This window comes from Boleophthalmus pectinirostris, unplaced genomic scaffold, assembly GCF_026225935.1.
Source record: "Boleophthalmus pectinirostris isolate CB_2022bp ecotype Guang Dong unplaced genomic scaffold, ASM2622593v1 HiC_scaffold_18, whole genome shotgun sequence".
NCBI classification, from domain to species: domain Eukaryota; kingdom Metazoa; phylum Chordata; class Actinopteri; order Gobiiformes; family Gobiidae; genus Boleophthalmus; species Boleophthalmus pectinirostris.
The window spans coordinates 32,725,841-32,745,107 of NW_026571133.1; the positions used below are offsets into that span (position 1 = coordinate 32,725,841).

The 19,267-nt window shown below is 35.9% G+C and overlaps 1 protein-coding gene across 1 annotated transcript in view; it reads left to right on the top strand.

Annotated features, from left to right (window-relative positions):
- The window catches only part of LOC110166366 (ankyrin-1-like), a 67,264-nt gene that overhangs the window by 22,091 nt on the left and 25,906 nt on the right, over positions 1 to 19,267 (top strand). Inside the window, exon 4 of the mRNA XM_055153398.1 lies at positions 16,830 to 16,931. Coding sequence (XP_055009373.1) covers positions 16,830 to 16,931 — 102 coding nt within the window. The remainder of the gene's footprint in view (positions 1 to 16,829; positions 16,932 to 19,267) is intronic.

Genomic DNA, 19,267 nt, shown 5'->3' on the forward strand with positions numbered 1-19,267 from the left:
TGGACCATGACAACATGGAAATGTTGTGCCAACAGTTACATCTGATGTGAGTAACCTGATTTCTCTCTGATTGTCCACACTAGTGCATAGTTTGACAAAGAAAGTTCAATCAAAAAGTCAAACTAATGCAGCAAAGACAAAAATTAAGAGTTATTTTAACACATGTCAACAGGTGTGGATGTAAATTTACACCAAAATCAGATCTAATTATTGTTTAAGATGAGTATTCTGTTTTCACTTTTACATGACCATGCAGATGTACCCAATGGGTGCCTTTTAATACTACCATTATTTATTCTTCTTTACAGGGTTATAATTTATTGCTATTTAGAGAAACAGCTCTAATCCCAACAGTGAACAGTGGGGTTATGACTGTCCCTGTTTTTGCGTTAGTATCTGTCCTCTCCTCCTCTTGGTTCTCTCTTGTGTCCCTCTTGGCCCCATCCCTCTCTCCACGTGTCATTTGCTAGCATGACTCCACACCCGCCGAGTGATTAGTGATGACCCGCTGTCAGTAACACAGACAGCTCAGTAGGGCTGGCTCATCAACTGTGCCACAACGTATACATGCTACATGCCACTTTAAAACATTTCTCCTCTGGTGGGTTCAGCGTTCAGCATTCAGTATACTTTAAATGTTGCTAAAATACCATCATAAATTATTCCATGTATAAATTATTCAAATTTTGGCCTAATCTGTCCAAACCAGTCATCTTTCACTGGGATTAAACGTTTTATTAAATAGCGAAAGACCAATGCGGCTTTTTCAGTTTTTTCTTTGATTCCAGTGGTGCAAAGCAGACTAAGAGCACATTTCTTTCATTTAAGGTGCACTATGTAACTATGTCCTCCACGCACTTGTCTCCATGGAGATCATATTTCTTTGCCTGGAATGTTCCACAGTGTGATGCCACCAAATGGAGTTTCTGCTTTGATTTCTGGAGAGATGAATCCACTCACAGGAAGAATGCATATTAGTCAAGGTATTTTTAGGCATAAAAGCATAGATTGAACAGATGCAAGATAGATCAGCTTAATACCTTACTGTGGCAAAGCAGTAACATCTCCATGGAGACATGCAGGTCCACCAGAAAAGTTACAATGTACATGTGTTAAAATACAAATAATTAGGTAATGACAAAACTGATATAAATTTGTTGTAATCAGTTATTTAAGCACTGAATATGAGATGTTCTGGGCCAATAAATTGTCAGTTAAGTAAACTTTTCTGGATGGCTTCTAACGGCTTATTTGGTGGACCACTTTGTCTACTGTTGATAAGATTTCTAGTGTAAACCGGGTGAGATATATAAGCTTGTTGTCCCAAATTAATACAGCCGAGTAGTGTTAGTATGATGAATTTATGCTTAGCTGACTTTAGCGGTGCTCGTGTGGTGACCTTGTGGCATTCTCCATGTTTATGCTGTGATGTGTGCGTGCTTCATTCTGTGGGTAAAGCGATGACACAGGCATCTTGTGTGACTTTATGTCCTGCAGTGTGGAGCATATGTCAGCCTCAGTCATGCTCGTGGGCTGGGTTGTTGAAAACAATGGGGCAGACCACAGAGCATTCTTGATTCTATGGGTGTGGTTACACTGTAAAAAAGAGAAATATCTAGATAACTTTAAGTATTAGAATTCTGGAAATACTGTGAGTTTAACTTGTTGAGATGTATTTTATGGACAAATCTAGATTATTTTACATGTTTCAAGATAACTAAAATCCCATCATGGGTACAAAAATGTCAAAAATGTTGCAATGTACATTTCTACTTCTGTTATTGTTTTTTTCTTGTATCCCTCTTGATCTCAGAGGCATTTTGCTAGCAACTTCTTACCCTATTGATGTGTTTTTTCTCATTACAAGTTATGACAAATTCAGTAATATGTCAACTAATTTAAATTCTTAAAAATAAATCTTTTCAACTAAGGCTTAGTCTTATCACAATACTAATATTTCATACTTGATTTCAATAAGAGAAAAGAGAAGGGTGACCTCCCAGTATTTTGATTCCATAATTATAATTAAAATGTTTTAATAGAATGAAATGCACAACACAACATAGTGCAACAGCAGTATGGCAGTAGTAGTGGTATTAGCATAGTGGTTTTTTTTTGTAGTGCCATGTGGTCTTGTTCTAGTTCTCATATCAAGAGTATAATAAAACTGTTCAGAAAAAGCCCAGACGTGTCATATTTATGTTTTTTTTTAGGATCAATACCTGTTCAAATCAGTATCTAGGTTTGGGTCAAGATTAAGCCTCAGTTAGTATCTTTTGTACAGTAATGTCTACCAAACCTAGACATTACATTTTTGCAGTGTAGCTCCTCTGCCCTGCCTGGTGCTCTCCGTGCAGTCCTGATTCATGACACAGCTGATCTGGCAGTCAGTCAGTCCAGCAGGCAGCAGTGGGACAGGGCAGCACCCACCCTGCTGCGGATGGATCACCACGCCCCCTCGCACATCTATCTGCTCCTCTTCAGCCATGAACACCCATCCTGACACTGAACACCAGCTTTGCATTTATCATCCCGGTCATACGTCATGCTACAGCCACTAGAACATGACATGAAGGATATGATCGAACTATGTGAACACTGGAGAGATAGGAACATTTAGGGACACGCTGATCACGTTTTTTCAGTTCCGTTATATATATTTATACTTTGGCTTTCAGGTATATGTCAGGATCCAGTATTCACCGATACCAATGTACAGACTCAATTTGGCATTTATATCTTTTAAACACAGTTAGTTTATTACAAAATTGGTACACTTGTGTTATGCAGCTGTTATTTATCCTTCAAATCACTGCTGAGCAGGTTGGGTGAATAAAAGTTCAAACATTTTGAGATGATTTATGCCAAAATCAGCCTGTCAATATTCTTATTACATCCAGTTAATGGCTTAACCAGGATATTGTCTCAACTGATATCATGGGACCAGTACCCAATCCAGGAATTTTTTTCTGTATTTGATACCAGTATTGTATCGCTGCATCCCTAGGAAAGTTGTATCAAATTTTAGTATTGCCTGTTTTCTTCAATATGGTGCTGACTGAGCATATAGCATCAGTAGTGGTTTGCGTGGTTTATGTGGTTAAATGTTACTTGAACTCCTATAATTTAGCATTTGTGTAGTAGTTCCCATTATAAACACAATGGTGCCTGTAGTGTATTTACTATAGACTGAAGTTTAAGATTTTTTTCTACATTTAATTATCTTACTGTATCCATACTGTATGCATAAGGCAGGGATATATATATATACAATATATACAGTCACTCTGAGTTCCACTTCCAATGTTTATACTTACTATATATACTACTATACTATACTACTACATATACTACAAAATACAAAATTAAAATTAATAATATGTAATAATGAGTAAGACGTACAATCTTATTAAAAAATTTCTATGTTTATTGTAAAATTCAATGACAATTTTTCTGGAGAGCAGCCTTACAGTCCAGTACTAACTGAGCATTATCCAGAAATGTGAGAATTAGTGATATGAAAAGTATTGTAAATCAAATTATAATCAATACTAGACGGTACTCACTTTAGCTAGTAATAAAATAAATAAATACATAAATAAATAAATAGGACAAAATTGGACACAACATGATCACAATCAAAGTTAAGTTTCAAATTTTAATATTGGGATATAATATTAATGGGAATCCAGCCTCCAGTCTATGTTATGTAACTGATAGATTAAGCTGGCGTACAGTAAAATAGTTGTGAGTGGAATGACTCAAAACCCCAAGACACGGACAAGGACCCCAAGGTGGCCTTAGATCACCTCAAATTGACAGATGGGTGAGGGGGGCCGGGGTGATAAACTGACACCACTCATATGAGAAGTGTTACAACACAGTGGCACGGGCAGCATGCAGGGGGACCATGGGACTCATTTTTGGGAGCTTTCAAGTTCCAGTGCAAGAGTGTGAAAAACTGCAGACAACTTTTTTTCTCAATGAATGTTTTGGGGCAAATATCATCTTACATTGTTTGATTAACATTAAAATGAAGGGTTTATAACACTTACAATAAAGTCAACACAGTCAATTTTAATAGCTAATAGGGTTGTCCAAAAACTCTACCTGATTGTTACCATCTTCACTTTCTTAATGTATGCTAGCATCTTTATTATTCATGCCCTGAGTTTATAAGCACTTAACATGCTAACAGTACACTTCTTGATTCTTGCAGGACAAAATGCTTTATAATTAGATGCAAAGAGTTGTACACAATGGTTTAATTTCTACCTTAAGAGATGCTTTCATAGTATATTTGTACTGGGATAAGACTAATTTTGCCCAGCTACAAAAAAAACAGGTACAGTGACATTAAACTAGTATTGAAGCTAGGTTCTCATTTGACCTGGTATAGTCTACTGGAAAAAAATACATTTATAGAACAATACTGGACTTTTTCGGAATACTAGTTTTGGTACTAGTACAACAAAACATGATGATTTTAAATTAATGGCTCTTATTTTGTGTTTTTATTCATCATTGTAGTATGGAAATCAGTAGGGTATAGACTTTTGACATTTTAGTGATCTGACAACACTATATTTTTTTCCATTTGAAGGCAAGTAAAGGGACCATCTGAGTACAGATCTATCACGTACACAGGCTGTATGTGCCAGTAACACGTGACCTGTTTCACAGTCAGCACCATCCCTCCTCATCCACTTGATCTCTCCTTCTCTTCTCTCTCGGCCTTGGCGCCTAGCTGCACTGGGCTTTTGTAGCATCTGCATTGTGAGGGGAAAAATAAATTAAACATATGAATACTAGGGAAACTATAGATCCAGCTGACTTAGATTCAATCAGCATTTCTTTTATAAAACAATTATTGATTGTTATGGTAAAGGCTCTGGGCTTGTTCACAGAACAGCTGCAGCCTACTTTAGATAACTCTTCTTTGGCGCCTTGCTTCAGTCACACATTTTGTAATCTAATTGGTTTTCGGCAAGTCACACATACAATAAGAATGTTTTCAAGATTTGTTTTTGTTTTTGTGAAAAACAGAATTGAAGAAATGCAAGATAAATATCGTAGCCTGAGAGCTGAAGAGAATAGACATGACACTCATATTCTAATGTAGGAGAAGCTTAGTTATATCAGGACCAAACCCTACAGACATTGTAATAGTGTCTAGTGCAGTCGATTCTAGCTATGCTTCCATTGTAAAGAATAAACCAAGATAACAAGGACTGAACTGCCAAGGAGTGCCCTCGGCATACCACGGCAGTGCAATTTCTCTAACAGATAGGTGTACTATTGGTGTACTGTTGTGCTAAGCAAACAATAATATCTCCAGTCAGGTGGCGTTCAACCATGAAAGGTACATATTGCAGAATTTAAAAATTGTAATTGGTTTAGCTACCTCTTTGTTTTGATTGATATTTCTGGTAAACATTTATTCGGCTAAATTTGAAAATCTCCTTTGAAATCTAGTGGCATAATTTTTCCTAATAGCTAACTATAATCCATATGCCTGAGCGTAAGTCAGCCTTCACACTGGTCATTTGTGTTAATTCACTATTAAGTACTCTTCCTCTTTCCAATGGCTTATAGACCTCACCAGTTTTCCAACATGTCCGTGATCTATTATCCAATATGAAAATTCCTAATTGCTTAAAATGAATGCAATATCAGCAAAGATCTGGAGATGAATAATTCTTGTGTATTGCCTTTTGGACTGCTGATCCATCTTTGCTCCATTCCCCCGTCCTCGCCTCATTACCATCTTTCGTCCTATATGACTTCTGCAACTTGGTGTTACACTAATAAATGTCCCCATTTGCTCCTCTCTATGTCCTTCCTGTCTTTCCTCGTTTCTTATCCATCATCAGGCCTCGCCCACCGCTGCTTCGTTCCTCTCGTCTTGGCGATTTTATATAGGCCTTATGGGACCAAGTTAGTGAAGCTATTGACCATGTGTCTTATGAGAGCTTTGTATTAAATAATCACTCATGCTAAAAGACTATTGGCTTCGTGGTTGTCCAGAATCATCAACAGTCAGCAACAAATTTTTTTGATTAGTCGACTAGTCAAATAATTATTTCTGTTGAATGTTGAGATTATTAAAATACTTTTTTAATCTGATAGAGGTTGAAATACAGTGTCTGATGGCTTCTAGATGGTGCCAATTTTTGCATAAATATGTGTGTATTATGGATAAGTCTGAAATGTATTTATTTTTTGGCATGTTGAATTAATAAGGCAACTGTATTTTTAATATGTTTTAGAGTCTGTAGTCCAGATAGCGATTGCGATTATTAAATAAAATTTTGTTTAAGTGTATTGATTGACTAGTAGTCATGATTAGTTGAGTAATCGTTACAGCTCTTGTTATTTCCATTACGCAAGCTGCCATGTCATCCACTCCAAAGACTGACTGCAAAAACTAGCAAGACCATATGGGGCTTCCCAGAATGCTTTGCTAGTTGAATTCTGCAGCCAATAAATATTAAAAGGGAAGAGGGGAGAGGGGGTTGAGTAAAGCAAATGAAGTTGAGTGCGAGAGAGTTAAGTAGATGGGGAGCAGTTAAGGGGTAATGACAAGAAATAAGTGGATATGCTGCAACTGAGCTATGACTAAGTGCCTGTCAAGAGAGAGTTGCATGTAAGCCCCCTCACTAGTCCTGCCCCCTTTCTATTTGTTGTGGCTAATTTATAATATTAGGTTCTTGTGAATAAGGCATGCTACATTTTAATGTCCAATTTTAGGGTTATGATTATTGGTAGAAGACATTTTTTTACATTGTCTAATAGATTACTTTATGAGCTGGTTATTAATATTTTAATAATTATGCCTGGATATTAATATCTTATTTTGACTCACATTTTAAATTTTTGTGTTGTGATCTGCATAAGCACAACTCAACACAACACAAAAGTCTTGACATCCCTAAAAATTGTGGGACTGTCACTGTCATTACCTGTTATCTTCTCATTTTCCCTTTAGCACTTTTGTATAATCTTCTTCTAAAAATCATTTTTGCAGAAACACGTCATATTTTTTGCAGTTTTGCAATTAGGTCTGTCTTTGCAAAACATATAAAATTACAGAATTGGTTTAAAAGCAATAAAGAACAATGCATTATGTATGTCACATATACCAAACTAATATAACTAATGTTTGAATGATTTGTACTACTTTTTCAGTTGCTTGCAGTCACTTACATTTAACCTACTCTGTTCTGTAATATATTCATTTGTTTAGTATTCGGAACTTGGTAAAAATAATGAGAACTTGAGAAAAGACAAAAGACAAAATACATGTGTTTTTGTATCTGCATTGTTAGAGGACTAATGCTATGAGATTGTATAGACATCTACAGAAAATTATTGCATTATGGAGACATTAGTTAGCATTAGTTTTTCATTTTCTAACAATAGTCATCATAATTAACTTCTAATGGTTGCGGACAGCCATCTAAAACCACACCATTCCATGCTGAATTGTAAGCAGATCATTTCTAAATAAAAAGAAATGCTTCTGTTGATTGTATTGGGCGGGAGAAGCAAAGGCCTGACAGAGGCTATAAATATTTCAGGCGCACTGTTTTAGCACTGGCACAGAGAGGACACAGGAAGATCCTCATTGTCTAATTGTGGTTTCATAGCCATGGTAGAGTGCAGTGCAAAATGTATATGCTGTCTGTACTTAAACCAGAAACTAGAAACATTTGTGACTCATGAGTTTACAAATTTAATGACAGTAAGTGTTATGATTGCCTTTTTGAATTAGGCCTTTATATAACAAACTTTGAAGTACAATATATTGCTACAGAGAATATTGAGATAAACAGTAATATTGAAACTACTTTACACCATTTACAAAAAGCAGGAAATAACTATTTTTAAATATACTCTGACATCAAAAAGCATGAGCAGCAACAAATAAATAGCACAATGAACCAATGATTCAAAAATTATTTATTCTCAAAATCTCACCTTAAATCTGAGTTCAGAAAAATGGCTAAAAAAGAAATCATACACATGATAAATATTGAGCCCCAGAAAGGTTTCTTTCAGCTATCATTTTCTTAATGGTAGATATAGTAATTATCGTGACTGGTGTAGTTTGAGTGGCTAAGCAGTTTCTTGACAAAAAGTGCACATCTGAAGTGATATGGTCAAAGAAATTCATACTAAAACTTGACTCACTTCAAGTTTCAAAACTTAAAAACTCAAAACTTAAAAACATAATTTACACTAATTTTGACTCTTCCTGAATAGTTGTATATTTTGTATTTGAAAAACATAATAATTTGATTGTGCTAATGTAATCAGTTTAGAGTATCAAACTTTTTCCCCAGTTTCTAACTGAATTTGAAATTTTAGTATTGTGAAAAAATGTTACACAAAAAGTAAACCTTATCACAACCTGCCTATTAGTGGAAGCAATGTAGTGTATTGCATTTTGAAACATTACAACAAAAAACCCACTCCATCTCAGTATTCTGCCCAATTAGTGTTTGTTGTCAAGTTTTCTTTATTCGTTTCTCAACAGCTCATTTCAGCGGCTGTGTAAATATTGAATATGAAAATACCCACCCACAGTGAAATGTAATTTTTTCTCTTTAATTTGCCTAATAACAGGTGGGCAATATTGACAGAAATTAATATTGCATTTTTTTAATTTTTTTTTAAATTTTTATTTATTTGTGTCCTGATAACAATTTTAGTTCAGTTAACAATTAGTTCAAGTTGATGATTCAGATAAATGTGAAATAACTGTAAGTTTTGTTTTGTTTCACTGACACGTTTAACACTCATACCCTGCATATTTAGGCAGTTCAGTTTAGGAGTTCTTCTCTCAAACAGAAAAACCTCTGTTCCACTTTGTGATGTCGTGGTAATACAGGAAGTGCTCCACTGGGTTTTTAAACTCCATACTCTTTTATTAAAATCATTTGGATGATTTCAGCCCTGTGCAGATCCAAAAATGAACATATCTCTAAGTGCAAAGGCCTGGATGAATCTTTTCGCTGCATTTTTTAATTATAAACCAAATACTTCATCTGCTCACCTCTAAAACTAATTCAACTTCCTTCGCTACATTTTAGTATAACAATTGCTTTCGTAAAGGATCTTATTATAAAAATCAAATGTCTTTCAAAGTAGTATATCCTCAATAGTAATACTATTTGTGATATATGATAGCATAAGAGTCCTGGATGCCTCCACCCAAAAGTGCTCTCTCACAGTGCGGTTCTTTTTGACACACATCCATCAGTGCTGTCTCTACTCCCACTCAGCACTGCCCCAGGACTGCATCGATTTTTCATTCTCTAACCATGACTTCATCTCTCAGAGCGCACACATGCTCAAGGATTGATATATACTTGTGGTCTATACATGTTCACAGGTAGATGAAACTGCATTGTTCATTTTGATTAGTTCCCGTGTCCAGGGTATTTGCTTTGCCTTGCATTCAGAACACACTTCTCTAATAGTCCAATAGGAAGATGTGTGTCTGGTCACAGGTGAATCTCAGTTCAGATGAGCTTGATTTACAGGAGTATAAACCAATCAGGCACACGCATGGTTTGTCCATATCAAAACAAAAAATGGAAAAAAATAGGGACTGAAAAACAGATTTCTGCAGAATCAGTGAGCAAAGCATTAATTTCTGTTTATGTGAGGTTAGATCAATTTGATTTTGTTTGTAAATCATAGACAACCAATAAGTGCCTTTTCATATATGTCACTGAAATAAGTATTTTAACTATTTCCATGATTTGAACACTTGAGGTTTCATTACAGTTTTTGGTTTTGAGTTGCCGATTCCCCTTTCTTCAGTGGAGGTGATTTGCAAGATTTTGTTTTGTTTTAACAATGGATACCCTCCCATTGTTGTAACAATCACAATAGAAATAGAAGCAAAATTTTCCTCTGCTGGGTTTTGTCATTTATATAGCATTAAATGTCTCCTGTCTTTATTCATTTATTCAAATACAGATACTTTCCGCAGATGTGACCTGTAACTTGGCTTCGTGGCATCACCTGCTTGTCTCCATAGCTATAGTTAACTTGTTAAACATTGCAGGCAAACCAATAAAATCTCCATAGAAAATAGTATTTGGCAAAAATTATATAGTTGAACTTTTAAATGTTCATAACTATAGAATCAACCTCAATCAAGAAGCCGTAGACTGGAATTTCCCACACGTGGTTAGAAAGGCATGTTCTTTGGTGTATTGCTGCGTTGTGTCAGCTTTGAGCTCTCTTTCTCTTATGGAGGAGACTATTAGCGTGTCCTTTTGAGGCCTGATCAAGCTGATGTTCCATTAGAGCAGCTCATGATATAAACATGAGCTTCCTGGACACTCTCTGGACAAACCCAAACTTTTATGCTTAGCTCGGCTCCACCTGCTAGTGTACTTTACTTCAACGTTAGGCCTATGGATTTGACATGACAGTTAGATGTGTTTACTGTCCATGGGGTCTAATATTTAGCAGTTATTCTTTGTCCAAATCAGTTCATTCACATCAGGTGATACTGCTTTGAAGTTGGTGATTCAATCTCAGCTCTGACCATACTGTCATACTCGTCGTGTCCTTGGGCAATACATTTCACTCCCAATTACAACACTGTTTGATTGTGGTTTTTGCATGAGAGATTGGTCGTAGTCATAGGGGCATAGCTGCGTTTTAGTCATAGCGACATCTTCGTCCGACCCAGGAAGCTATGGATACAAATGTTGTGAGGTGTGCAGGTCCTTTATTACGCAAAACTGACTCTTGTGAGCTTTAAGACATGTTAGAAAGTTGTTACCTCATCAGAAACATACCTGTTGTGTTTTGTTTTATTCACACATATTTGAGTAACCCTTTGTTATTGTCTGTCTGTTGTCTCCAAAGCTTAAAAGATTCTGCGATGTCACGAAGAGAAGTCATGAAGTATGATATAATAGCTAGCTTTTACCTTTTGTTCAGTAGAGATTGGCAAGTCCAGAGCTGAAATAATCCACATGATTCTACTGAAGGTGTATGGAAACAAAACAACTCCAGGTATGTTTTGATGAAGAAATAACAATATAACATAGATCAAAAAGCGTACTATGGGCCCTATTAATGTTGAAATTACAGTAACTGGTTGCTTTTCACTATGTGGTTGTTACATTACATTGACACTTCCTGTTTTGTCAGCAAACAAAAGTAAAGCGACATGAAGTGAGGCTCGGACTGAACTGTGTGAACTAGTCTTTTGACATGACACAAAAACATTTCCAAATCCTGAAGGACGCTGGCTGTCAGCCCGATAAGTGCACATGACATACTCCGAGACACGACTTGTCAAAGGAGAGCTGTAGTGCAGAATCCCAACACATGGAGAAATACCAGCTCTTTGTTTTCGTCACACAGACCCATAGAGTAGATCAGTCCATAGTCTCTGCTGCAGCGTCGCTGTGCAGGCCCCCTCGGTGTGTGAGTCAGCGCCATGTTTGTTCAAAATGTGTTACTCATCTTCAGAGATTCCCCAGGAAGATTGTGAGTGCAGTCTGTGTGTAAGCTAGTCTGTGTTGATACTGCATTTACTCTGAACACTAGACTAAGATGTCAAAGTGCTGAGCAATTAGCAGTTACCAAAGAGGCTGTACCTGATTTGATTCATGTAATGAAGTTAAGTATGTTTTGCCTCCGTACAGAATCAGGTATATTGTAAAAGCAGTTCTTAAAGGTTAAAAATGCACTGCGTAACTTTAATTAAACCTATATAATATGTACTTTTATGGCTCAAAATTACCTTTTAAAACATGCATTTTTACTATGAGTGGGGTTGTCTTTTCACAGATCTCACTTGTAAAATGGCTTTGTGGCGTCTCTTGCTTGTTTCTATAGAGACTGACAAGTTTAATGCTCTGCTTTGGAATATTGGAGAAAAAAACAAATAATAAAGCAATAACACCTCCATGGAGACCAAGTAACTGGCGGGCCCTCTACCAGAAAAGTTACACAGTGCTCCTTTAAAATTATAAAAGTATGGATGATATAGAATTCCCCCCAGACATCATTATCGATCCAATATTGAAAATGCTGCCAATATTTGGTTTGATTTTAGTCTGTGTGTGCCTATATGTCACTCAGATTTGTCTTTTTGAACAGACTCATGAGCGAAAATATCAATTTATACCAAATAAATACGATTTGTTATTGTTTTTGCAAAAGTTGATTTGTAAACTTCATTATAATTTTACGTAACTTTGCTGTGCACTGTAGATTTTATAAGCTAATATCAGCAAATGCCAATTACAACAGTAAGTATATAGGCAAGTGAAAAGAGCTTATGAACTCATTGCTGTGAATTGTTAGGATGCTAGGAATGCATTAGTTAAGTAAGGTGAAGAATAACTTATATTACTTTTTAATGTTTTTCATGTTGAAGTTTAATTTCATAATAGGCCGAACAACCATGAGGGCATATCACTTTTAGACGATGTGTACTGTTCTTGCTGCTTTGGTCTTATGCACTTCTTGAAATGTGGACTATATTTAGCTCAGTGTCACTGGATTTTAGTTACAGCCCAGATCAAGCTATTGTTTACAAGAGCAAGGTCAAATGTAAAATTGCTATGAAAAGAGGCTCTCATAGTTGCGTTCTTAAGACGTGTTTGTTGAAAGTCTGGCTTGCAGTACATGACCATTTTTATGTTAAATCACTTTTTCTTAAAATAAGCTTCTTTTCATTGTAGCCATGCAGTTGTCTGGTTTTAACTCGATCTTCACTGTGATATCTGTGTTATGGCTTCAAAAGTATTGTTCTGTTTAGATTTAATTTACAATTTTCTACTCTGCTCTGCTGCTATAATTTTAAAGTTCCCTTCTCAAAAATACTACACTATTTACATTTCTGCTACGTTCTTGTCTCCATGAAGATACTAGTGCGTTGTCTTGAATGTTCCACGGTGTGACTTTAAACTTATCTAGCTTCATGGAGACCAGCAGGTTACGCCCTCCAGGCCAAGTTACATGTTAGATCAGTGGAGAGGTTACCCTAATCACTGTAAGATTTAACGTAGGTCTTTTTTTAGCAATAACACTTGAGTAAAGACAATACAGATATGTTTAATACCATATTGTGGAACATTTCAGACAAAGATAATAAATCTCCATAGAGACAAATAAGAGGTAGATTTCATTAGTTAGTGCAGCTTTAATGAGATATCTAACAAACTTTTTGCTTAACAATGCTTACATAGAAACAGTAACAGACTAACTTGAAGCAAGCGTTACATGACAAATTGGTTGTGTAACGTTTTGATCTATTATTAATTCAATTTTCTTGAAGCGTCTTATAGAATCACAGAAGAAACTGATAGCTGAGACGTTCTCTGCAACACATTTTCAGGCAGCCACACTCTTCAGCGTATTCTAAAGACTAGCAGATGATGAATGTCCACATCAAACTGGTCTACACAGAAAACTCAGAGTCTGTGGGGAAGACAAATGGAGCAGGTGTTTTTTAATGAGCTTTTCATAAACAAACTTCATAATGAAACTGGAGAATACACAAGATATAAAGGAAAGTTGGAATTTTAAACGTATCTTTAGACTATTGAAAGTAAACATACGGATACTGCAGTGCTGTAAAATGCTTCAAACTTGCAACAGACAGACAGTGCAGAAAATAGAATGTTTTTGGCCAAGGCTGTGGAATTATTAATTTGAAGTGAACCTACATCCAGTCTTAGTCAAAGATTCTACAACGAATCCTCTGCCTGTAAATGCATGTTGTTTGGAGAAGAGCTCAGACTAGGGTTCATCTCATCTCTGTGACGATCTGTTATTTTGGTAAAATCATTTTTGTTGAATTCAGTTCTATTCTCTAACAAAGACAGTTTCTACCACCCACTCATCCTTTTGGTCAGCTTGTGTCATGCTCTGAGTGAGTGACAGATGGATAGAACCAATCACAGTTACCTTAATTATCTAAAATACACAAAGAAAACAAGAAAACCATGATCTGTCTCAAAGAATATACATTTTTTGCTATATCGCTCACCCCTTTTTCAGACTTTGGCGAAATACATTGGAGTACCTTTCTTGGTACAGTATCTAACTTTAGTGATGGGGTCCTAGAATATTGAAAAATCTTGTATTAAACTTACCCCACAGGCATTTAGTTGCAAGTGTTTGTAGTAAAAATATGCATACTGGAGGTATACTGGTTTTTATATAGCATTTTTCCACCTTCAGGGTACTCAAAGGAACCACTCACCCATTCACACACACATTCATACACCAGTATATGTAAACACTGGGGATGAGGTGGGTTAAGTGTCTTGCCCAAGGACACTGCTTTTTGCTCATTAAATTAATTTTTTTTTGTAAGTAAGATGTTTTTAGTAATAATAATAATAATGCATCGATTTTATATAGCACTTTAGCACTCAAAGGGTTTACAGCGCATGTAAATACCAGGGATGTAAGAATAACAGAAATATCATGATATCGTATTGTCAAAGGTTTCACAGTAATATTGTGGACTATCACAATATATGGGATTACAAGTGTCTTTGTTTAAATGAATAGTTATGGTGCAGCAATAGCTTAAAAAAAAACAGCGGGAACTACATAGACCATGATCCTTTACTCCATTTTCAGTGCAGACTACATGAAGGCATAACTGTTTTAAGCACTTTTAAAGTCTTTCTCAAGGCATTTTAAGAGGAAAATGTAGCACATTCACAGTTTTGTTTGTCACCACAAAAAAGCACAATAAATATCATACTTTGAGATGTATATCGTGACAATATCATACCAAGAGATTTAGATATCGTGACATCCTTAGTAAATACTGAACATTGAATATCAGTCTTGTGCAGTACAAGGATGATTTTATAACTTTTTTGTCATATTCTTGACCATGCAATCCCTTTTCAAGTTGTATGCAAAAATAAGGACTATTCTGTATGCTGTCCACATAGAGAGTGGTAAAGTCTCTAGTCCGTCAGGAATCCCATCTGTTTGATGTCTCTTTGTGCTCTCAGCCCTCTTCTGAATTTCAAAGTAAAAACGAGATGGATCACAGATCACACACTAATGGGATGCCTTAAAAAAGAAGAACATAGAGTATGAAGAATGCCTAGTTTTGTTATGAGGAACTGAAAAATTCAAGCAGGAATTTTAGATGAAGATTTGAGATGACTGAGAAAAAATCAGGTCAGGAGAAAAATGAATCTCATCCTTTGATGCTTAGCAGCTGGAATGTTGTATTGAAGATGTTTAGAAGGTCCACACCTTTGCAACTGGGACATATATGGCATATGGCAGGTGGAGATTTAAGTTTAACCTAGCCCTTCACTCTACAGTATTAAACAATCTTTGCAACAACATAAACATAGTTATAGTGTTTGCCTACTGATCTAAATGTGTGTGGTTATATCCCAGCTAAGGCCAGTACATGCTGTTGTTGTGTCCATAAGCAAGTCACTTGTCCATTGTCTATTTTTATGCTAGTGTATAAAATGTGTTTTGATGAGGCACATGAGGGACCAGTTTTTGGTACTCACACTCAAAGTGATGCTCTGCTAGGCTGATGTAGTCATTGCCTTTGAAGCTGCACGCACCAGACCAAGTGTTTACATGATAACAATTTATTTATTAAGGCAAAAAGCTTTGGCAAAAATAGACTTGGGGTTAGAATTTTCACACAAGTCTAAAGTAAATGTATCAGACTCTATCGGCCATTTACAACATTACCAAAATCACAGTCTGTCAAAAAATACCCAAACCCAAGATCTGCTCAAACTGGTAGAGTTGTGTGTTTCTTTCCCTCCAGGGCAGTAAGAGACGTCTCATTGTGCAGGTCAGACATATTACACTACGGGCTGATGAATGAAATGGGAGGTGGGCGTACAAACATCAGGGGCTGTTCCTCGGAGAGTAGACAGTGGAGCTTGTGGCTGGAATATGTATACTCGCCTGTGAATGTCTGCCAAAGCCACGGAGCGGTGGAGGTGTGGGCGCAGACAGCAACAACTACAGCATGTTAGCCCAGTTTAGATGACAGCAAAATGTAGTGATATGTTTGCTGCCTACTTCCTCTTTGCCTTTTTATTGTCTCCTTACCTGTTCCATTCAGAGGTCATTGCAGCAAATCACCTGGCTCCATCTAATCCTGCCTATACTCTCTCACCGGCTAACATGTCTTTCACTGCATCTATAAATCCCCTCTTTGTTCTACTGCAGCACATACAGAAAGATTATATACTCAGAATGATCCCACTGCTCTAGTATGTCCTAACCTTCTCAAGCCAGCACGTCCCATTTTATCTCCAAAACATCTGAGTTCAGTTATCTTCAGCTCGACCTCCTGTCTTTTCTTCACAGGAAGTAGGCTGCATTTTCACCTCTATCCATATTGTCCATTATCGCTTATAGATGTGTACAGTTGCATACACTCTTTCTGTAATATACACTAAAATACACATTTAATTTATGTTTTTGTTTTGTTTTTTTACTTGCTTCTATGTACGTTGGACATAAAAATATTGCACATTCATTGTTAATCATACAGTAGTTGTGAAAGATCTGAGTTTACTCTTCAGTCGGTATTAAATAAGTGGTATAAAACTTCATTTTTTACATTATATTAAATAGTGTAATTTACAGAATAATATTTTGTGACTTTTTTGTTTTTCTTTTTTTCATCTACCTTAATTTAAGGTGGATATAAAATGTTACTTGTTACTTGCATCAACAGCTCTATACAGTATTGTTTTGTATTTAGAATACAAACATGTATATTGCTGCCTCTCTTTCTAGGTTTAAATGTCTGCTTATTTTCTCTACAGGCGGATGCAGCCACCAGCTTTTTGAGAGCAGCTCGTTCAGGGAACTTGGACAAAGCTCTGGACCACATCAAAAATGGCATCAATATCAACTTAGCAAATCAAGTAAGTGTTTTTTATACACTACGCACATACATGTTAAAACTCAAAGTATTGTTTTATAATGATGATAGTAAAGTTACGAGATGGTGCCTTTGCACTTTACTGGAGTTGTAATGTAACCCTCTATCCTGAGAGTTATCAATACTGCTGACTCAGTGCACAAAATGGCTGATAACATGTCCTCCAAACTTTATTGCACTCACAGTTCCGCTGAAGGAATGCCTTATTTCTAAAGTGAGCTTTTATAGGTAAGAGGACAGTTCGTAACCAATGATATATAAAATATATTTATCTAAAATATATATATATGAAACCACTTAACCACTACATATGTTCTGGGACAATGTTTTGGATATGTGACTTGTTCCTGAGTTATGGACCATGCATTTCTTGTTCCTTATAGCTTGAAGAAAAATAATATTATTTTAAGTTAGCTTTCTTACCAGCCACTTGGTTTATCCCCACTTCTACAAGACCGAATGAATATTTTGCTGATTAAAAAATTTACTTCTTGCACTGTCAGCTTGTATGATTTATTGAGCAAGCAACAAAATGTGTCTAATTTTTAAACAGCACATTTATAAGCCCCCACTGTCATGGCACTCACAGGGGAACTCCTAGTGGTGCTCTAGCCAGGGATGTAAAATTAAAGACCAAAAGGAGGATTAAAAATGTATGACTGTCTCTCCCCCATAATTCTCTGTCTTTGGGTAAAGTGGTGCACGTTAATAATTAAAACCTAGATTATACTTCCATCAGTCTATTGTCCTACTAATTTTTTTACACCTTATAATATTGCAGTTGTAATAAAAAGAAGAAGAAATATTTGATTTCAGTTGGTAGTAAGAATAATAGTAGTACTTGTCATAATATTTATATATTCCCTAATAGTAATTGCTACACAATGAATCCTATTTGTATTACCAATTAAGAAAATATAACTGGAGAACAAAGTAGAGCTAAGTATAGAGCAGAGGGTGTGTACCGGGGGCAGTGAAACTACATTCATACCATACTCCATCCAACTGTACAACAACTCACCCTTATGTAATAGATAATACTCCCTACAGCTGTACAACAACTAACCCTTATGTAATGGATAACCCTCTGTCCTGTCAGTCAACATATCATTGTTGCATGACCTCCTGTATAAAGCTGTGATTTTATGTTTTATTACTTACCTTTCTATTTTATTTTTTCTTGTACATTTACATTTATAATGCCTTATTTGACACCTGTCTCTTGCTGTCTTTTTTGCTACTTATTTAGAATTTATTGTTACCATTTGTATTTTTGTTATTTATTATATTTATTGTGATCTGTGAGCTACTGTGTCCAAATAATTTCCCTTGTCTAAATCAGTTTAGTTTACTTAAGCATTATGTTTTCATTGTTGACTGTTAACTTGATTCTATTTGCACTGCTATGGCAAATTATCTCTAATGTAGTCTCTAAATTTACTCACATTTTTATTGAATGTATTTCGATAATTTTGTGTTTCTTTCTCTTAAGTTATTAAACATAATTTTTTTATTTACATTTTATTTGCTTATTACATAAATGGTAGTATTTTTGGGTCATTTTCATCCCGTAGTACATTAGTGAAACATGCACTGACTCTCCCTTGGTACACTGTGAGGTTCCTGGCACAGTGCGCATGCTCAGAGCGAGGTTGTGTGATCCATTTGAATTGAGTGACACTGCAGTATGATGGTGCTTTTACCATGGGAAACTGAGACCCCTCCTGGTCACATAGGCTATTGCAACCAGGTTTTAGTTTTTGTCCATTAGTGGCTGTGAACTGCATTCTATTTCTCTTTTTACTTTTTCTTTTGTCACTTATGATGTTTATTTTACAAAATTAAATGTCACAGTTGAAATATATTTAAATGTAATCAAATGTAGTGCAAGAAAATGTATGATAGAGCCTTTGTCAAATGTCAAAAGCTTATGAAGTATATTGTGTTGCATTCAGACACCACAACGATCATAAAAAGCACTCTTTCTATAAACAACAGAATGTGATTTTCAACATTAAATCATAGTACTTCATTTTATATTACCATGTGGTCTTATATCTGTGTAATCCCTCAGTCGTCCAGGGAGGTTCCATAGTGGTCCATGGGTGTATACTAGTCTTTGTGGTTTTATACATGTGATACAGAAGATCATTCTAAAGCTGTTCAGGAAGGTTTCTTTTCTATCCTGTGAATGTCACTTGTATTGATACTTGCTCCAATAAGTATCTAGTTTCGACACAGTGCCTACTTGAGTATGTTATTTATTGTAAAACACAGGATTTGTCCCTTAATGTTATATTCATTATGGGTCCTACAGTT